The sequence below is a fragment of the Equus asinus genome, chromosome 7 (assembly GCF_041296235.1).
Source record: "Equus asinus isolate D_3611 breed Donkey chromosome 7, EquAss-T2T_v2, whole genome shotgun sequence".
Taxonomy (NCBI): domain Eukaryota; kingdom Metazoa; phylum Chordata; class Mammalia; order Perissodactyla; family Equidae; genus Equus; species Equus asinus.
The window spans coordinates 74,034,823-74,057,244 of NC_091796.1; the positions used below are offsets into that span (position 1 = coordinate 74,034,823).

Here is a 22,422-nt window from a genome sequence, read left to right on the forward strand (position 1 = left end):
TTACGACTGTGTCCTCTGAAATCCCATCCATAGTGCAGAAAGGCCCTAGCAGCCTTGTACTGTGCAGTTTGCTCCCCTTGATAATTTCCCGTAAGGTGATGCCTGGCACCAGGTGAATCTTTGACCTTGAAGGAGTAGGTAGCTAACGTGCCTGAGCAAGCGTTCCTCAGCCACGCAGGCCACCCTGCCCTCTATTTTATGGTTTATGAAACTTTAGCCAGATGTGACTGACTTGACCAAGAATTACAAGGCTACTGGCAGAGACTGTATTTTCCTCCCTTACCAAGGGCTTGTCACTTGCTTGCTAAAGGAACTGCAAACTGCTATCCATTGGATTTGGCTCTCCCTGTTAGGATCTCCTATGAACCAGTTAATCTTCTGGGGAGGTACCCAAACTGAGTCTCTTCAGAAAGTCATTTTCTTTCTTTTTTTTTTTAAAGAGTGGCACCTGAGCTAACAACTGTTGCCAATCTTCTTCTTCTTCTTTTTTTTATTCTTCTCTCCAAAACCCTCCCAGTACCTAGTTGTAGATTCTAGTTGTAGGTTCCTCTGGTTGTGGCATGTGGGACGCCACCTCAGCATGGCCTGATGAGTGGTGCCATGTCCACACCAAGGATCCGAACCAGTGAAACCCCGGGCCGCTGAAGCGGAGCGTGTGAACTCAACCACTCAGCCACCGGGCCAGCCCCCAGAAAGTCATTTTCAAGGTTACGGTCCAGTTTTGACTGGGTGGAGACAAGTCACACCTTGCTTTGTTAGCTAAGTGTTTTTTTTCCCTTGATGAAAAGTTCTTCCCCTGAAACCTGGGTAGGTGAAATGCGGCTTTGTGTGCTGGTGCTTGATGAATATCAGGAAATAAGGATTATTTCCGTAAAAGATTTTGCCAGAGCCTGTCAGGAATTTATTTTCAGCGACTTGTGTGACTTAACATGATAAAGGATCTTCCGTTTGATTTTGGTGCCTCAGTTCTAGTCCCTGCTCATTTAGCAAGCAGATTTTTAGATCTAAGCTCTTTCTACCTGAGACTTTCCTTTAGTCTTCTCTAAAAGCAGAAAGGCCAGGGCTTTGTGAGGCTTTGCTCAGATAGGAGCTCTCGGCCTGCTCTTCCTTTCCCAGTCTTCCACATGCCCCTCGGATGATGGTCCAGAGGCCTGCTTGGGACTCGGGGCCAGAATCAGCTCTGACGGCAGATCAGAGAGTCCTGACGTAGTGAGACCAACTTTGGGTGTCGGGTGCTCGCTTACAGATCCTTAGACTTGGGGCCACTCTGTCATGTCTCATATAACTTTTGCTACTGGCTGAAGGTTGCAGAATGGTGACTTGGAGGCCAAACGTAGTTAATATATTTTGTTGGGCTTACAGTTATTTTTAAAGATTGGATTACTTCCCAACACATATATGTGTGTAATTACACATAAAAATCCACATGCCTGACTTCTTGAAAGGAAGTGGAAAGCTTAGCAGGACTGTGCTCTCTGTTCGTAATGTCACTGATTCTGATTCGTTGGATCTGAGTGGAGGCTGCTCCCACCCCTATGTGAGGGGGGAGGGGGTGGGACCACATGGTTCAGGAATCCTGCCACATCTGTTTGTTGCACCTGGACTCTGACATCCTTTTCGCTATGACTTTTCTCAAATGCACTTTTAATCCACCTTTAAAATCCTGCTTTTTATAAAGCCTTTCTCAACCAATTCAACCTAGTTTTCCAGATCCGTTTTTTCCCTCTAGATCAGCGGTTCTCAAGTGGGGCAGTTTTGCCCTTCCTCCACCCCAGGCTCTTTTGGACATGGCTTTGGAGACATTTTTGGATGTCAGATGGGGTGTGGCTGTGTGCCACTGGCATCTAGAAGTGGAAGCCAGGGCTGCTGCCTGCATCCTCCAGAGCACAGGACGGCCCCACAGCCATGGGTTCTTGGCCCAAATGTCAGTGGTGTTGAGATTGATAAACCCCGATCTAGAAACGTAAAATAAACAGTTTTTGTATCATCGTGTATATGGATTAATGATGGCCTTTACACTCACTGGGAGTTAGAGGGTTCGTTAGAATTTTCCACCATTTAGCTATTGTCGTGTCATAAATGTCAGGCAGTTTACCTTTCCCTTCCTAGGTCTTGGAGAGAGTTTGAGAGAATTGGTTGTAACAATTTTACATTATGAATTTTCATTGGAGCATAAAATAGATTCACATTAAGCTTTCAAATATATATTTGAGGTACCTGTCAAGTTTAGTAAAGATTTCATTAAATTATAATAATTCTTATTTTAAATATTTTATTCTTAAACATAATAAAGGCAAATACTGATATTAGTTGATTGTTCTATATACTGATATAATGTCGTTTTTGCTAGTATCAGTGAAAATGATCATTTTCAACAAGAAGGTAATTTAGTCTTTTAATTTGACTTAACAAACTAGGAATTTGAAATGTATCTATTTCTTGGAACACTAGGTGGCCTCACAATCACAATAGTTTTTACAAGGAACTGCATGTTAAGTTTTACGAAAAATTTGAAGTTTTGTTTTTTCTTTTTGGTGAGGAAGATTTGCCCTGAGCTAACATCTGTTGCCAGTCTTCCCCTTTTTTTTTTTTTTGGCTTGAGGAAGATAACTCCTGAGCTGACATCTGTGCCAGTCTTCCTCTATTTTGTATGTGGGTGGCTGCCATAGCATGGCTGATGAGTGGAGTAGGTCCACGCCTGGGATCCAAACCGCTGAACCTGGGCTGCTGAAGTGGAGCATGCAGAACTTCAACCACTTGGCCATGGGGCCAGCCCCTTGAAGTATTTTTAAGCAGTATAAAAGTCTTATTGAACAAATGAACAAAATGAAAATAAAACAAATGAAATAAAATATTTGTATTGTATTGCATTGTTCAAATCTTACAACAAATAGTCTACTCCTTGGGGGGCAAAAAAAGAGAAATTTATGTCCTTGTTTAGAAATGCACTACATGTTGAAGACAGATGTTCTTGCTTCTTCTCTGATCAGTTACTCAAAGCATATTCTGTGGATCTTTTGAGAATTACTCTAAGCTTGTGCTACATTTCAGTGTGTTGATTCAGATAGCTTTATTTTCATCATGTAGATTTCTTAGCCATGTAGCTAAACATCCTTTACTGCCTCTTTTTCCTACCTATAGCTTCTGCTGAAATGTCCTTTTTAGGTTGTATTGTGGCAAAGCTTTTATCTCTGTCATAAAATGCCCAGAATTTGAAAATGAGCCATCATGTTAAACAGAATGAGTTGGAATTTGTAATGGCCTTTTCCAGGAATAATTGTACAAAACTTTGGGCAAAAGAGATCTGGGTGGCTGTGTAGGGGTACAAGGCTCTGACTAGGACTCGCCAGGGCTAGTACGATTCTGTGGGGATGTGCACCTTTGACTTCTGTTGACTAGACTCCTTTACAACTGTATGTGGGAGAGGTTAACTTAGAGAAAACTAACAGTAATGCAAGTGACTCTTGTCCTATAGGTTCAAACAGATTTAGATGGGTTGAGACGTAAATAATTTCCACCTTGATTTTTGACCCGTATAAAGGGAAGATAACCTCAAACGTTGCATTTTATTGGGCAATAGCAGTTTCTCAACCTTGTGCACTGTTCACATTTGGGCTGGATGATTCTTTATTGTGAGGGGCTGTCCTATGCATTGTAGCATATTTAGTTGCATTGCTGGCCTCTACCCACTAGATGCCAGTAGCAAGTTAGTTAAAACTATATCTGCGTCTGTTCATATCTAATTGGCTCTGTTGATTTTACTAGTATCTATCCATCAGGACCAGAGAGACTTTGATGATTTACTGCTAGCTTGTCTTACTGTATTCACTGGCACACTAGTAGTGATTTCTCCCAGTGAGATGGAGATAGGTCTTCCCTCAGGTTTTAGAGAATGTTGATGCAGCACGGTGAGACTGGCATATGTAGATCTACTACTCAGGGGTCAGGGGTGCTTCTCGAGGTGCCTATATAGTTGCCCTGGAATCTTTACCACATTGGTATAACTCATGAGCATGGTTAGAAATGTGAGGCATCTGCAACTCAAGGAAGTTTCTGTTGATTTAGATGGTTTCAGTGATTCAGAAGGTGTTCTATTACAGCATTTCAACTTTCTGGAAATACTGAGCTATAAAAATTAAAGGGCTTCCCACCATTTAATTCATCACAGCTTCACGGCCCTAAAATAAAGACAGAGAGGGGGTGTTGACTTTTTTCTCCATTTTCTTCCACAGTTTAACTTCAGGCATACCTGACACTTGGCTTTAGTTATTCTACTTTTGATTTTAGGGTTGTTCAGGTAGTGGCCAACTCAGGAAACTAAGGCAGGGAGAAATTTTTAAGAGACTTATGGAGACCTCATTACAACCGTCTTGATTTTTTTTCTTACCAGAGCAGAAAACTTTCCACCTGTTGTGTTGGTGTTCTGGGCTTTCCAGTTCTTGCTGATTGTGGTTCATGTGCATTTTAAAATGTTTAAAATTGCTGTTTTGGTCATGCCTCATAAAGAGGCCTAAATGCTAGCTTTTAAACAAATCTTTCTAGTTAGACAATATCCCTGCTAATGCAACTTCAAAAACAATTCTGCTTCTTAGGAAAGTTTAATGGAGTTAGTGGAACTGATCTCAAGCTATAATCTTTTTTTAGAAAAAAATTGCAAACTTAGACCCATTTAAATTGTAGCATAGAAAATACAGAACATTTTGTTCTTTGCTCTTAACCGACTGGGCTGAAACATCTTCCACCTCCTTTCCGCACTGGGTTCCCGTTGCTTGCTACCTGCTGGGTATAAGTATTATTTTTATTTGTCCCTAGGCTCTGTTCATCAAGACTCAGATGCACACTTATTCTAGAATTCTTATAGGATTTGGTAAATAAATTCAATGTGTCAGTTGAAATCCGCTCTGTGCCTTAAAATATTTGTAGTTGTCAGTCTTTTCAGCTCCATTTCACAACGCCAAAACCCTCAAAGTCATCTGTAGCCCTGACATTTTCTCTGTGTTTCATGTTAATGTATCTAGAATCCAACCACTTCTTGCCAGCCGACCACTGATACTGTAATCCAAGCCACCATCTCCCTGGCCTGGTGGATTTTTGCAATTGTAATAACTTCTTGCTGGTGCTCCTGATTCTCACCTTTCCCCCTTCAATCTCTTCCCAATTCAGCAGCTAGAATAATCCTTTAAAAATGTTAAGTCCCATCATGTCAGCCCTGTTGGCTTCCCATCACGTTCAGAGTAAAAGACAGTCCACCTGATCTGGTGACTGCTTCTCCTTGGACCTCAGGGCCTTTGTACTTGTTCCTTCTGCTCCTTGGCCCTCAGGAGGCCACATGACTGCTGGGAACCTGTGTCTTCATCTGTGAATGGAAATAAGAAAGGTTCTCCTCCCTTGCTTACCTCACAAGGTTATTGAGAGCCTCAGATGTGTTCATCTGTTTTCCCTGTTGGTTTTGTCATTGTCTTATATTGTGCTAGGAATGGTTGTTTTGTGTTTCTTTGTTCCCCATAAGATTTGTTTGGGTCTTGGAAGAGTTAAGGAGAACCAGTAAAAATCTTTGCCTAGCCCTTTGTGTTAATATAATGGTTGGAAGGAAGGGAGGGGAAAGGCAGAGCGGAGTCTGGAAACTTGGTCCCTGGGAGGTGCCTTGTGGGGCTACCCAGGAGCCACGTCTGATTGTCCTGCAGGGGAAGCAGCTGAGGCTGTAATTGCTGGGGGGCAGGGGGAGGTCTGAGCAGCAGCCTAGTGAAAACTTGGCAGCTCCACTGTTGCCTAATTCTCTTGCCTCAGAGCAGAACTGTGGCCTCTGTTCAGGTCAAATTACAGTAAAAGAAAACTCAACAGTCTGTTCTTCTTTTGAACTATATTACTGTGTAGAATATTGATTTGGAAAAACAAGGTCACTAGCTAGAAATAAAATCTTGAAGTCTTAGGCATGACTTCTTGTATGATTCAACATTCTTGCCGTTTACTAGGCTAATCCAAATAATCTATTTCTTGTGACTCCTGTGCCTGTTTGTCAGTTACTTATAAAGTGTGGAGAATTGGAGCTGGGAGTAACCAAATTAGAATGAGAGAAGAGATGCTTGCTAAAGTCCATGTATATTTGTATGTCAAGTGTGGTTAAGATGAAGAAAGGCAAATGACAAAACTGGCCTTTCAAGAGAGAGAGATCCTGTTGAAGTTCATGACTGTATCATAACTGGGCGAAGTTGGACTATCTTGAATATTTATTTATGGATGTGGTTTTATGTACTTGATGCCCTGTTGTATCACTGAGAAGTTATCTATTGGTAAATTAGTTTATCTTTGTTTCACAAGAGGCTATACTTTTAACCTTTTGTTGAATTCTTGTGTAAGGAAAATTCTTTTGTGAATTAGAATATAATTTATAAATTCATATTGAATTTGGAGTGGGATTTGTTGATTATCATCCAGCCTTATGTGGATACCCTGTGATCATCTTACTAGGGTAGGTTGAGCAGAAGGTGTAAGCTCGAGTTCTTTTTCTGCAAAACTTTTTTGTAGAGCACCTGGACAGTGGAAATGCTGAAAAGATGAGGATTAGCAGCCTTCCAGAAGTGTTGGTCCAAGTTTTTTGTTCACTGTAGGATTTCGAATGCCATCAACTAATCTTTTTTTTAAAAGATTGACACCTGAGCTAACATCTGATGCCAGTCTTCTTTTTTTTTTCTTTTTCTCCCCAAAGCCTCCCAGTACATAGTTGTGTATTCTAGTTGTAGGTCCTTCTGGCTGTGCTATGTGGGACACCACCTCAGCATGGCCTGATGAGCAGTGCCATGCCCATGCCCGAGATCCGAACTGGTGAAACCCTGGGCCACCAAAGCAGAGCATGTGAACTTAACCACTTGGCCACAGGGCTGGCCTCTCAACTGATATGTTTTAAACTAACTGTCCTCATAGCCCGTGGCCCAGCCAGTGTCAGTAGGAGTTAGAAAAGATTCAAGTCTACTTGAGGCCTGGAAAATTGATGAGAAGTTTATGGTACATATTATACCAGATGATGTCTTTTCAGTGAAGATGTTTTTAATTTAAAAGAGAAATACATCTAATAATCCACATCACTTATTTGTGCTTGAAACATTGTGTTAACTCCAACCTTCCCTTTTTCTCTAGGCAAATTAAGCAGAGACTGAAGAACCAGGTCACTCAGATGAAGGAACAAGTACCAGGTTTCACACCGTGCCTGGCAATTTTACAGGTATTGTGATAGTGGATTTCCGCTCATATCTTCCTTTCTCAATCTCTCAATAGCACTTAAGACAACACACACTTCAGACCCCTCCCTCCTCCTTTTTGCTTCTGTGAAACCTCATACCTTTTCAGTTTCTCTTTGCAGGCTCCACCTCTTCAACTCAACTTCTAGCTGTCGGTGTATCCTGGCCGTCTGCTGTCCTCTGTGGGGAGGGACCCTTTCTTTCCCTAGTCCACTGTGTCTTGGACTTTGGTTTCAAGACCCCTTTACACTCTTAAGAATCTAAGACCTTAAGGAGCTTTTGTTTATATGGATTTATCCATTGATAATTACTGTGTTAGAAATTAAAACTAACAAGTTTAAAAATATTTATACATTTAAAAATGCCAGTAGTAAGCTCATTATATATTAGCATAAATAACATTTTAATGAAAAAATAACTTTTAGAAAACAAAAGTTAGTGAGAAGAGGGGCATTATTTTATGTTTTTGTAAAACCCTTTATTGTCTGGCTTAATAGAAGACAGATGGAGTCTCATCCACTTCTGCATCCAATCTCTTGCTATATGCTAGTTTGATTCAATATGTAGAGAAAATCTGGCCGCATACACACATACAGTTGTAAAAGGGAAGAACTTTAAAAATAATCTTCCCAGATAATTGTGGACATTTTTCTTTGATACTATGCCAGGACTCAATAAGTAGAGTTTTTAAAGGTTAGTTGCAATGTGGAATCTGAAACTGTATCAGTGAACTTTCAAGCTTTGTTACGTCGAAATCCACTTTTTTTCTTTTTGCTTGAGGAAGTTTAGCCCTGAGCTAACATCTGTGCCAGTCTTCCTCCACTTTGTATGTGGGTTGCTGCCACAGCATGGCTGATGAGTGGTTTAGGTCTGTGCCTGGGATTGGAATCTGTGAACCTGGGCCATGGAAGCAGAGCATGCTGAGCTTAACCACTATGCCATGGGGCTGGCCCCTAAATCTACTGTTTTATGTTGCTGTTTGAATCGATATTTACCCATGTGTGGTTTTCTTACGTCGCTTATTCCTCATTTGGAAAATAACGGTTCACTGAATTATGCAGATCTTCCAAATGTTAACACATTCCATTATGCAATATAAAAAAAATCACAATCGTTAGTATTGCCTACAAACTCATCAGAAAAGTCTTTAAATCTTGAGAAGTTGTCAAGCTCACAAGAGTGGTTAAGAAAATCTAATATTCTCTTGAAACCTTGAATTTTATCACTGGCAACAAATACTATTAGTTATTTTCCTTGAAGTAGCAAGCTCACTTTGTCCAATTTTGAGAAAATGTTTGCCAGTACTAAAGCCTGAATAATCATTATTTGTCAGTTCTTTCAAGTAAAGATGGTATTCCATTAAAAGTGCAGCTAGTTCAGCTTGCAAGGCAACAGCACAAGTGCTTTCCCTGGTGACACGCCTTCGGCACACGGCAGAAGTGCTTTCGGAAGGCTTCCCAGTTCCTTACACAGATGTTAAAAAGACCTGTCCTCAAGGGTCGAGGTTAATGAAATTAATAATTTTTACCGCTTCATCAAGAGCACTTCTAAGTAAAGTTGGCATCTGTTTTTACTGAGGGTATGTGGCAGTGAAGGATGTCCTCATGACTAGTATAGTTTGGTGCCATTGTCTTGATTTGTGCTAAGTCACCAGTGGTCTTACCCACCATTAGTTTTGCAGCCTCCATACAGATATCAAGACAGTGAAGAGGCAAACGACATCCTAGTATTATTAGAAAAGTAGCTTGGCATTCACAGATCTTCTGAAAGGGGAGTGTGTGACCCACGCTTTGAGAAGCATTGCCCTAGGCAATTTCTTCTGGCCCCACGAATCAGCTGGAGGTCAGCAACTTCTAAACCTGAATCTCTTCTGAGTTCCACATTCTTTGTTTCTAGGACACCATTCATTTCCCTTCCTTCTCTAATCTCCTCTGCTTGTTCCTTTTCTTGACACCTAAACTGTTTGAATGCCTCAGGTCTCAGGCCTCAAGCCCTCTTCCACCTTATTCTTTCCCTGAGTGAGCTCACACAGTCCCATAACTGGAGGAGGTATTCTCCCTCCTCCTTTAGGCCTCTGTCCAGGGTTTCTTCTCTGAGCTCCAGATTCATCCAGTAGGAAGCCTTCAATAAATTGGTAGGAGGCATTCAATAAATAATTGTCATGTGGACAGATGTACAGATGAATGTTTGAAGTGTTGATTTGGATGACAGGCAACTGATAGCTTTCATTAGAAATTCCCTTCAGAAACACCTGCTTCCTCACCTCGCTTTTCTCTCTGTATATATGTCTCCACATGCATCATTTAATCCTTTGCTAACTTTCTGTCCTGGTGCGGGCTTGCTGAGCCAAGGAGTTGAAAGAAAGCTTTCTGGGACTCTCAAGGTCTGGTAGTAGTGCTCCTTTATTCAGAGAATAGCATGGAGTAGCGTGGGGAAAGGACCCATGGGCAGTAAAGAGCTGCTAACATGGATTGAGGGTAGGGCTAAATTTATAAGGCATAGGTATGTGAGTTATTTGTTTACAAGACAAAGGAAAGATTATGTAAAAAAGTCATTAAAATGGTATCAGTGCAGGTGGGGTCTGGTTATCAGGTGGTCCTATAACTTTGGATATGAATCAGGTCGGATCAGGTCAGGTCATCCTGTATTTCCTGGAGGATGATACAGATTGGCATGTAGGCCAGGACCCCTAGGCCTTCTCTCCCTGGGGCAGCCTTGATCCTCATCATGTCCCATGTTCCTCAAGGATTGCAGAATGAGTAGTACTTAAATGTTTTCCCCCACTGCTGTTCATTATCTAAGAGGCCTTAGCTGAGAAGAAAAGCACAGAAGGCCTGTTGTTCTGCCTGGTGTGTTCTCTGCTGTGGTGGGTTTTCCTTTTTTTGCAAATTACTAAGAATCAAAGGTATATGTTGTGGGTGTACACTTGGTACATTTGAGGGACCACTTATTTCTTGGCTTATTTTTGTGAATTGTTTGTTGTAGAAAAAGTAAATGTCATAGGCAAGAAATCTGTTTCTGTAAATCTTTCCTTAGCAATATTGTGATCTTTTTCTTCGTATTTTTAAGATTGACTTCCAAACTTGTATTCTAAATTTATTGATTGCAAATTGTATTCTAAATTTATTGATTGCAAATGTCTTTGTTATATAAACACTGTACTGCGGCTTGTCTTCTATGTTCTTGCCAAAAAAACAGTGGTAGAATATTTTAATCTTACACTTTAGCACGAGAGTCAACATCTTTCTGTGATGCAAGCCTTACATATTATGTTGTAATCACATTTCTGCTACCTCCGACCTCTTGTTTTTTCCTTCCTGGTGACTGGCAGCACCATCTTCCCACATACTCAAGCCAGGAACCTGAGATCATCTCTTCAGGATCTCTCTCCCTCACTCTCCACGTCCCTTTAGGGACTATCGTGCTATTGATTCTGCCTCTCATAAGCTCCTGGGATCTGTTCCCTCCTTTTTTTGTTTTTTTTTTTTTTTGAGGAAGATTATCCCTGAGCTAACTGCTGCCAATCCTCCTCTTTTTGCTGAGGAAGACTGGCCCTGAGCTAACATCCATGCCCATCTTCCTCTACTTTATATGTGGGATGCCTACCACAGCATGGCTTGCCAAGCGGTGCCATGTCTGCACCCAGGATCCAAACTGGGGGAACCCCGGGCTGCCAAAGTGGAACATGTGCACTTAACTGCTGCACCACCAGACCAGCCCCATCTTCCCTCCTTTTGATTTCGATTTCGACTGCTCCCACCCCCTGGTGCCATCACAGTCTTCTGTGCACAGACTTTAGGCTTCTGATCTGGACACTTCCAGTCTATCCTTTTAACTGCAATTGCAGCCCTTGTCAAAATGCAAATTGGATCACAATCAATCCAGCTGTACACCCACTCTACATCCTTTACAGAAGGAATAGCAGTACTGCTTATGTAGAGTGTCTAATATAGTTCAAATGATTTGTATATATTTCTAGTTGTTCTAATTTTTATTCTGCCCCTACAAGGTGGTGGTTGCCTCCTTCTACTCACAATAACTGATGCTCAGAGATCTTGGGTAGTCTCCCCAAAGCTACAATCACAAAGGGACTGAGTCTGGGATATGAACCAGGTCTGTCTATCTCCCAAACCCATTTGCTTTTCCCTTCTGTTTTTCTAATTCCTTAGCATTGCATTTAAGGATATTCACGATATGGCCCAGATATATCTACCTAAAAGTTGGAATTTTTTTAAAACAGTGGACTGGTAACTTTCAAAATAACAATATTTAAAGGAAATTAAGACTTGACTTTTCATTATGAGAGATATACATTAGGCTGTATTTCCATTGCCTTAGTACATAAAATACTTTGTTAATAATATAATAACTAATACTTTTTACCAGGAACTATTGAAAGCACTTTACATAGAGTAACTCATTCAGTCCTCACAAAAGAGATGGACAAAACAATAAAATTAATAAACTCAACTGGCCTGAATATCTACAAAAGCCTCTTGAAGCAGGAAAAAAAATTAATGAGTAGACCAACATCCAAGATATTTTACGGTACAAGACAGGGATCGGTAAACTGTGGCCCCTATCCAAATGCTGCCCAAGATGTAAAGGGTTAAAAAAGAGACTATGTGACATAGTATGTGGTCTAAGAAACCTAAAATATATACTGTCTGGCTCCTTACAGAAACAGTTTGCAGATGCCTCATGTGAAAAAAAAAATTATCCCTAACTTGTTCTGGGATAGGATCCTTTTTGGATGGTCTAATTCACCTCCTTCAAGAAAGAAATTAGCATTGCTGATAAAATGCTTAAGTGATTTTCTTGATAAACTGTAGTGGGATTAAGATTTGTTCTGGGAAGCCAGTCGTCCACCCACCCGTTTGACTGTCAGTCAAGAGTCTGCTGTTCTTAACTGAACATTCTTTTTGCCTCCAGGCTATCGATGATTGTGTAACCATTTTCCCTGTAAAATGCCTAGACTGAGAGTGAGTCTTTCAATTGGCTCCTAAGAGGTCTTTTCCTTTGCGTTAGGATTACAGTAAAACTTTGAAGTATGCTCGTAACCATGACTATTAAGCTTTCATTGTAAAACTGGTGGCAGTGTTGGAGTTTTAGAAAAATTCCTTCAGAAACACTCAGATGAAAACAGTTCCCTATAACGGAACAAAGAAAGACTTAGACTTCTGTGACTCTAGATGCTGAAGACAACATCTCTGAATGAAAATATCGTGTCTCCATGTGCAGCTGAGTCCTTCATATGCAAAGATAGCGGAAAATATTTTCCGATACACGTAGACTCAGAAAAATGCCCACATAGCTTTCCTGGAAAAGTGACTGGCAGTTGCATTTCAGCTACCTGAGAGACGAATGAAGATAAACCCGTAGAACAGAGAAGCTGTAGTTTAAAACGGACTGGCGGTGAGTGATAAGATCATTTAATCTCAGTCTAAACAACTAATTGCAGGTATAAATATTAACGAAAATGTAAGAAACAATATTCTTGTATTTAGAACCACTTCCTTTCCTACGTCGATCTAAAAATCCCAGAGTGTGTTAAATCTGGTAACTGAATCAATGAGAGTTGGATGATGGGGCAAAGAACATATATAGAAAATAACCAAAGAAGGAGCGAGAGGGGCGCTAAAATTCTAGGGAGGCCCCTACAGGAAGCAACTAATGCACTCAGGTGCAAATAACCCACAGAAAAATCAAATTCCCCCCAAAGGACTCATCTGGCTGTCTTGAAATTCAAATTAACACTAGCAAAACTGAGAACTCTGTAAAGGACTGCTGAAGCTAAGAGTAAGGCCGAGTTCAGTTCCGGGAGCCTGAGGGGAGCTTCCAGTAACAGCATCAATGTGACAAGGACTGGAAATACTCTGTTAAGGCCAGCTTCTTTCTCTGCGGTTGTCCTGTTAAAAGGAGCCACGCATCAGTTATCTTTAGTATCAAGGGACTTTACCATTTTTCCCTCTGCAGATTTAGGAGAAATCAAGTTTATTGTGGCATATCACCCTGAGAGACTATTTCAACCATGAAAAGGACAAATGTCAACCACTGGAACATGGAAAAATATTAGTAAAATAAAATTTTACAGAGAAATGGTTACAATGAAAAACTGTAAATATGTTTGTGGTTAAAGAATCGGCGACCTGGTGTGGTGGTTCAAAGGATTTGGCTTCTGCACCACACTTTCCTCTCTGTCTTGAGGCCAGCGGACTGCCCTTTGCCTCGCACAGGTGTCTGTTCTGTGTAGGCTGGAATTAGGTCCACCCTAGCCGTGTGGCTGGGTGTGAGAGCTTTCCATGCCCCTGGCGGTTGGGTAGAGGGTATAGAATGTGTCCTCTGTGTGTTCCTGGCCTCTTAGAGCTGTGGTGTTTTTCTTGCCTGATGACAGTTCCTCAGTGCTCCGTGCCCTGTTGTTCTGGTGTGTCAGCTCCATGACAAGCCGAAATTCCACATGGTTCAGGCAGGCCTGTAGCACCCTGGCTTAGTTTTCAAGGCAGATGCAGAAGTCCCCTCATTTTTCTTTCCTTTCCTTCCTGTGGGCCTTGTTTGAGGAGGGCTCGGGACTACTACCTGTGTTCACATCTCTATCCTGCCCTTGTGTTCTCCTGATTCTCCTGTTAAAGTGCTCTGCAACAAGAGTCTCATGAGTAAACATTCCTTTTATCAAAACTAAAATTCTAGAAGCTTTTCTGTATGCTTTGCCTTTTGCTAACCATCTGATTTGCATGTATTTATTATTCTAGGTTGGCAACAGAGATGATTCTAATCTTTATATAAACGTGAAGCTGAAGGCTGCTGAAGAGGTAAAGCCCCGCACAGGGGTGCCCTCACCCCACCCCCAGTCCTATCAGTTACCCCTTGCACTTGGTGCCTCCCCATAAAAACTTTTATTGCCCACCGCAGACTTCAGTTTATCTATTTTGCAAGTCAGATATGGCTGACTTGAATCTGCAGCCTCTATTTTGCCCTTGAATGTTTTCTAATCAGTGATCTGCTTGCTTCCCAAAGAGCAGGAATTGCTAAAGTGCAGTGGTGACAATGAACAAGTCAATGATGAGGGGGTCAAAATGGGAGACTAATTCCTCAGAACATAGGAGGGTGAAATGATGACTAACACCACCTGGTTTTAGTCATATCAGTAAAAGAAATGAGTCCATGTCTCAAGTTCTCTTGCCATACACCTGTTTTAAATGTTCATTTTTGCAGATTGGGATCAAAGCCACTCACATTAAGTTACCGAGAACGGCCACAGAATCTGAGGTGAGCTGTTGTGAACTGATTGTTAAGAGGGCAGCTGAAGTGCTTTCCTCTGGTTTCTGGTTTTGTGCAACTTTAGGGCCTGATAGACTCAGCTTATGAAAGACCTGCAGGTAGTTGTTTCTTCACAGACTCTGCCTCCCAACAATCTTGGAAAAATACCCAAAGAGTAAATGGTGCAGTCCTAGGGTATGAATGTGTGGTACTCAGAGTGTGACTGCAGCATCATTTGCTTCCAGATCACCTGCGATGTTCATTACACACTGATCGTTGGCTGTAGTTATCTGCATTTTAAGAACAAAATGTGTGTTCCGTTTATACGATGTTCAACAATAAGCAGAACAAATCATTGCTCACTAAAGTTAGAACTGTGGTTGCCTGTAGGTAGGGGGATTAACAAGAACTTTCTGAGGTCATGGGAATGTTATATATCTGCACTGTCTGATAGGGGACTCTAGCCCCTTGTGGCCATTTAATTAAAATGAAATAAATAAAAAAATTTGTACTAGCCACATTTCAAGTATTCAGTGGCCACTATTGTATGTAAGCTACAAATTAGAGAACATTCCTGTCATCAGAGAAATCTTGATTTGGTTGATGGTAGCGTGGAGAGTACTGTTGCAGTAATAAGTCATTAAAGTTCTGAGCTCTTTTATTTGATGGGTTTCTTACCACACACCTGAAGATTACTTCCTGTGTTAAAGTAGAGTTGCCCTCAGGATTCAAGGGGAAGTACTTCTGAGAGGAACGCAGTTAAACTCTTGGGGGGAAATGGGACAACCTGACTTGTTTTTTTTTTTCTTTTGGATAATGAGAGCTCAGGGCCAACATCTTTTGCCAATCTTCCTCTTTTTGCTTGAGGAAGATTGTTGCTGAGCCAACATCTGTGTCAATCTTCCTCTATTTTATGTGGGATGCGACCACAGCATGGCTTGATGAGTGATGCTAGGTCTGCGCCCAGGATCAGAACCTGTGAATGCCAGGCTGCTGAAGCAAAGCCTGCAAGCTTAGCCACCATGCCACTGGGCTGGCCCCAACCTGACTTTTGACTGGGAAAGTGTTTCTCCACCATTTTGATTTCCATGTGGTATACAAATTATGTGCTGTATTACTTTCAGGTGTTGAAGTATGTTACATCTTTGAATGAAGACTCCACTGTCCATGGGTTCATAGTGCAGCTGCCTTTAGATTCAGAGAATCCCATTAACACTGAAGCAGTGGTCAATGCTATTGCACCCGAAAAGGACGTGGATGGGTGAGTGGCTTGGCCTTCTATATGGCATTGCATGATTCCAATTACAGTTACGTATTTCTGTTTGGGAAATACACCATATTTGTTTCTGAAGAGTATGACGCTTAATTACCTTTATGTCCTCCTTTATCACTTTCATTGTTGTAGATTGACTAGCATCAATGCTGGAAAACTTGCTAGAGGTGACTTGAATGACTGTTTCATCCCTTGTACACCTAAAGGATGCTTGGAACTCATCAAAGAGACAGGTAAAAACAAACAAGCAAAAATAAAGCACATTTCTTGGAGCCATGTGGAAGACTAGAGGAGGTCCACTGTGGGCCCTAAGTAAAGGGACCTGATTGGCACAGGGACCTGTCTGTTAGGGGCTTTAACTAAATTCACAATTTTTGCAACAACCCTATGAAGTAGGGACTGTTACTGTTCAACAGCTGAGAAAAGAGGCTCAGAGAAATTGAGTAACTTGTCCAAGAGGTAGCAGAACCAAGATTTGAACTCAGGCTTATTTGGGTTCAAAGCAAGTTATTTTTTGTGAAAAAGTAACTTATATAGTAATAAGAATTCAGAGAGTTTATAAGGGTAAAAGTGCAGAGCACCCACCCCCAAAATGGGCACTGAGTCTCCATAGTGGTTCTAAGACTAGAGGATGGCTGGAAGCAGATCTCTTGAACAGTTGGCTGTATTACCCTGTTAGCTAGTCAGCAGCTTGGGATTTTAATTTCATTATGAATACTTTTTGTTTTTGAGAAAGATTAGCTATGAGCTAACATCTGCCACCAATCCTCCTGTTTTTGCTGAGGAAGACTGGCCCTTAACTAACATCCGTGCCCATCTTCCTCCACTTTATATATGGGACACCTGCCACAGCATGGCTTGATAAGTGGTGCATAGGTCCGCGCCCGGGATCTGAATGGGCCAACCCTGGGCCACCAAAGCAGAGGGTGCGAACTTAACTGCTGTGTCACTGGGCCGGCTCCTTGTTATGAATACTTTTAACACAGGTTATTTTTTATATTATATTTTAAGGTCATGATAGGTTATAACATTCTGAAATTTCACTTGTACGTTATTATTTGCCAGTAACTATGTAAATGCACCCCTTCACCCTTTGTGCCCACCCCCAAACCCCTTCCCCCTAGTAACCGCTAAACTATTGTCTTCGTCCTTGTGTTTGTTTATCTTCTACATATGAGTGAAATCATATACTGTTTGTCTTTCTCTGTCTGGCTTATTTTGCTTAACATAATACCCTCAAAGTCCATCCATGTTGTTGCAAATGGGGCGATTTTGTCTTTTTTTTTTTTAATGGCTGAGTAGTATTCCATTGTTTATATATGCCACATCTTCTTTATCCGATCATTGCTTGATGGGCACTTGGGTTGCTTCTACGTCTTGTCAATTGTGAATAATGCTGCAGTGAACAAAGGGGTGCATTGTGATTTGTGGATTTCAAATTCTTTGGATAAATACCCAGTTGGGGTATGGCTGGGTCATATGTTATTTCTATTTTTAAGTTTTTGAGGAATCTCCATACTGTTTTCCATAGTGGCTGCACCAGTTTGCATTCCCACCAGCATTGTATGAGGCTTTCCTTTTCTCCACATCCTCTCCAACACTTGTTTTTTGTCTTGGTGATATGGCCATTCCAATGGGTGTTAGGTGATATCTAAATGTAGTTTTGATTTGCATTTCCCTGATGATTAGTGATGTTGAACATCTTTTCATGTGCCTATTGGCCATCTGTATATCTTCTTTGGAAAAATGTCTCTTCATGTCCTCTGCCCATTTTTTGATTGAGTTGTTTGTTTTGTTTTTTGTTGTTCAATTGTGTGAGTTCTTTATATATTATGGAGATTAACCACTTCTTGGATATATGATTTGCAAATATTTTCTCCCAGTTGGTGGGTTGTCTTTTTGTTTTGTTCCTGATTTCCTTTGCCTTGCAGAAGCTCTTTAGTCTGATGAAGTCTCACTTGTTTATTTTCTCTTTTGTTTCCTTTGTCCGAGTAGACATGGTATTTGAAAAGATCCTTTTAAGACTGATGTCAAAGAGTGTACTGCCTATATTTTTTTCTAGAAGTTTTCTAGTTACAGGTATCATCTTCAAGTCTTTGATCTATTTTGAGTTAATTTTTGTGTATGGTGAAAGATAACGGTCTACTTTCATTCTTTTGCATGTGTCTGTCCAGTTTTCCTAACATCATTTATTGAAGAGACTTTGCTTTCTCCAATGTATGTTCTTAGCTCCTTTGTTGAAGATTAGCTGTTGGTAGATGTGTGGTTTTATTTCTAGGCTTTCAATTCTGTTCCATTGATCTGTGTGCCTGTTTTTGTACCGGTACCATGCTGTTTTGATTACTGTAGCTTTGTAGTATCTTTTCAAGTCAGGGATTGTGATGCCTCCAGCTTTGTTCTTTTTTCTCAGGATTGCTTTAGTTATTTGAAGTCTTTTGTTGCCACATATGAATTTTAGAATTCTTTGTTCCATTTCGGTGAAGAATGTCACTGGAATTCTGATTGACATTGCATTGAATCTGATTGCTTTAGGTTGTATGGACGTTTTAACTATGTTTATTCTTCCTCTCCATGTGCATGGAATATCTACCCTTCCATTTCTTTATGGCATCATCTATTTCTTTCAGTAATGTCTTATAGTTTTCATTGTATAGGTCTTTCACCTCCTTGGTTAAATTAATTCCTAGATTTTTTTTTCTTTTTGTTGTGAGTGTAAATGGATTGTATTATTGAGTTCTCTGTCTGTTAGTTTGTTATTAGAGTATAGAAATGCATCTGATTTTTGTAAGTTGATTTTGTACCCTGCAACTTTGCTGTAATTGTTGATTATTTCTAATAGTTTTCTGATGGATTCTTTAGGGTTTTCTATATATACAATCATATCGTCTGCAAACAGCAAGAGTTTCACTTCATTGCCTATTTGGATTCTTCTTATGTCTTTTTCTTGAGAAATTGCTCTGGCCAAAACCTCCAGTACTATGTTGAATAAGAGTGGTGAGATTGGGCACCCTTGTCTTGTTCCTATTCTCAGAGGGATGGCTTTCTGTTTTTCCCCATGGGGTTTGATGTTGGCTGTGGGTTTGTCATATATGGCCTTTATTATGTTGAGGTACTTTCCTTCTGTACCCATTTTATTGAGTTTTTATCATAAATGGATATTGGATCTTGTCAAATGCTTTCTCTGTGTCTATTGAGATGATCATGTGGTTTTCATTCCTCATTTTTGTTAATATAGTGTATCACATTGATTGATTTGCAGATGTTGAACCATCCCAGTGTCCCCAGTATAAATCCCACTTGATCATGGTATATGATTTTTTTAATGTATTGCTGTATTTGGATTGCCAGTATTTTTTTGAGGATGTTTGCATCTATGTTCATCAGCGATATTGGCCTGTAATTTTCCTTCTTTGTGTTGTCCTTGTCAGGCTTTGGTGTCAGGGTGATCTTGGCCTCTGGCCTCATAGAATGGTTTAGGAAGTGTTCCATCTTCCTCAGTTTTTTGGAATAGTTTGAGAAGGATAGGTTATAAATTGTTGAATGTTTGGTAGAATTCTGCAGAGAAGCAATCTGGTCCTGGACTTTTATTTTTTGGGAGGTTTTGATTACTATTTCTCTCTCTTTACTTGTGATTGGTCTATTCAGATTCTCTCTTTCTTTGCTCAGTTTTGGGAGGTTGTAAGAGTCTAAGAATTTATCCATTTCTTCTAAATTGTCCAATTTGTTGGCATATAGTTTTTCATAGCATTCTCTTATAATCCTTGTATTTCTGTGGCATCCATTGTAATTTCTCCTCTTTCATTTCTAATTTTATTCATTTGAGCCTTCTCTGTTTTTGTCCTTAGTCTGGCTAAGTGTTTGTCAATTTTGTTTATCTTCTCGAAGAACCAGCTCTTAGTTTCATTGATCCTTTCTAGTGTCTTTTTTTGTTTCAATTTCATTTATTTCTGCTCTAGTTTTTATTATTTTCCTTCTTGTGCTGACTTTGGGCTTTGTTCATTCTTTTTCTAATTCTGTTAGGTGTAGTTTAAGATTGCTTATTTGAGACTTCTCTTGTTTGTTAAAGTGGGCTTGTACTGCGTATGAATTTCCCTCTTTGGACTGCTTTTGTTGCATCCATATGAGTTGGAATGGCATGTTTTCATTTTCATTTGTTTCCAGATATTTTTTTATTTCTCCTTTAATTTCTTCAATGATCCATTGGTTGTTCAGTAGCATGTTGTTTAGCTTCCACATCTTTGTCTTTTTCCCAGCTTTTTTCTTGTAGTTGATTTCTAGTTTCATAGCATTATCATCAGAGAAGATGCTTGATATGATATGGATCTTCCTAAATTTATTGAGGCTTGCCTTGTTTCCCAGCATATGGTCTATCCTTGAGAATGTTCCATGTGTACTTGAGAAGAATATGGATTCTGCTATTGTTGGATGGAGTGTTCTATATATATCTATAAAGTCCATCTGGTCTATTGGTTTGTTTAATTCCACTGTTTCTTTCTTGACTTTCTGTCTGGATGATCTATCCATTGATGTAAGTGGGGTGTTGAGGTCCCCTGCTACTATTGTGTTGTTGTTACTATCTCCTTTTAGGCTTATTAATAGTTGCTTTATGTACTTTGGTGCTCCTGTATTGGATGCATAAATATTTATGTGTTATGTCTTCTTGGTTGGAGTGTCCCTTTTATCATTATATACTACCTCTCTTTGTCTCTCTTTACCTCTTTTAGCTTGAAATCTGCTTTGTCTGATATAAGTATGGCAACATCTGGTTTCTTTTGTTTGCCATTGGCTTGGAGTATCACCTTCCATTCCTTCACTCTGAGCCTGTGTTTGTCTTTGGAGCTGAGATGTGTTTCCTGGAGGCAGCACATTGTTAGATCTTGTTCTTTAATCCATCCAGCCACTCTGTGTCTTTTGATTAGAGAAGTCAATCCATTTACATTTAGAGTGATTATTGATATATGAGGGCTTAATGCTGCCATTTTATTGCTCCTTTTCCAGTTCTTCTGCATTTCCTTTGTTTCTTGTCCTATGTATTTTGGACTACCAGTTCAGTTAGGTAGTTTTCTATGATAGTTTTCTTAATTTTCTCCTTATTTATTATTGGTGTCTCTGTTCTAATTATTTGTTTAGTGGTTACCATTAGGTTTGTATAAAAAAAAATCTTGTAGATGAGATAGTTCATTTTCTGATAGCCTCTCATCCTCTCATTTCCTTAGACTAAGGTGATGCCATCCCTTTCCTTTTCTCCTAAGTAATTTTTTGTCACATCTTATTCCATCTTGTGTTGTGAGTTTGTGGTTAAAATGATGAGATTATATTTATTTTAGGTGTTATCCTTCCATTTAACTTTGATGTTATAATTGTTTGCTAATCTGTTCTTATAGAGAGCTGCAATTTTCTGATTTTGCCTACCTATTTATCTCCTTGCTCATGACTTTGTAATCCATTTCTTTTTTCTTTTGAGGTGTGAGGGGCTTCTTCAGGATTTCTTGTAAGGGGGGGGTCCTGTGGCAATGAACTCCCTTAGCTTTTGTTTACCTCGGAATGTTTTTATTTCTCCATCATATCTGAAGGATATTTTCACTGGATAGGGTATTCTTTTTCTTCTTTTTTTTTCCTGCTTATTTCCCCAAATCCCCCCAGCACATAGTTGTATATTTTTAGTTGTGGGTCCTTCTAGTTGTGGCATGTGGGACGCTGCCTCAATGTGGCCTGATGAGTGGTGCCATGTCTGCACCCAGGATCCAAACCACTGAATCCCTGGGCCACTGAAGTGGAGCACGCAAACTTAACCACTTGGCCACGGAGCTGGCCCCTGGATAGAGTTTTCTTGGCTGAAAGTTTTTGTCTTTCAGAATTTTGAATATATCATTCTACTCTCTCCTAGCCTATAAGGGGTTACTGCTGATAAAGCCACTGAAACCAGATTGGGGTTCCTTTGTAAGTTATTGTCTTCTGCCTTTCTGCCCTTAATATTTTTTTTTGTTTTTGACTTTTGCCAGCTTTACTACAATATGCTTTGGAGAAGGTCTTTTTACATTGAAATAGTTAGGAGATCTGTTGGCCTATTTCACTTGTATTTCCAGCTCCTTCCTCAGGTTTGTGAAGTTGTCAGCTATTATTTCTCTGAAGAAGCTGTCTACTCCATTCTCCTCTTCGCGACGGGAATACCTATAATCCTTAGGTTGCGTTTCCTAATTGAGTCAGATATTTCTTGGAGAATTTCTTCATTTCTCTTTTGTCTTAGTTCTCTCTCCTCCTCCATCTGAGCATTTCTGTATTTCTATCCTAAAAATTGCTGATTTGTCCCTCCATAATATCAGCCCTGTTGTTCAGGGAGTCCAGAGTTTTCTTTATCTCATCCATTGTGTTTTTCATCTCCAACATTTCTGCTTGGGTCTTCTTATAGTTTCAATCTCTTTTGTGAAGAAGTTCCTGATTTCATTGAGCTGTCTATCTGTATTTTCTTGTAACTTGTTGAGTTCTTTTATGATAGCTATTTTGAATTCTCTGTCGTTTAGATTATAAGTTTCTGTGCCTTCAGGATTGATTTCTGGGTACTCATCATTTTCCTTCTGGTCTGCAGATTTAATATATTCTTTCATACTGCTTGATAGCGTGGATTTCTGCCTCTGCATAGTGATAGTATCTAGTCGC

The 22,422-nt window shown here is 40.1% G+C and overlaps 1 protein-coding gene across 1 annotated transcript in view; it reads left to right on the top strand.

The window, feature by feature from the left end:
- Positions 1–22,422, top strand: part of MTHFD1 (methylenetetrahydrofolate dehydrogenase, cyclohydrolase and formyltetrahydrofolate synthetase 1) — a 62,216-nt gene that overhangs the window by 5,532 nt on the left and 34,262 nt on the right. The window contains exons 2-6 of the mRNA XM_044773734.2: positions 7,135–7,219; positions 13,985–14,044; positions 14,448–14,501; positions 15,617–15,753; positions 15,898–15,998. Of these exons, the coding sequence (XP_044629669.1) occupies positions 7,135–7,219; positions 13,985–14,044; positions 14,448–14,501; positions 15,617–15,753; positions 15,898–15,998 (437 nt within the window). The remainder of the gene's footprint in view (positions 1–7,134; positions 7,220–13,984; positions 14,045–14,447; positions 14,502–15,616; positions 15,754–15,897; positions 15,999–22,422) is intronic.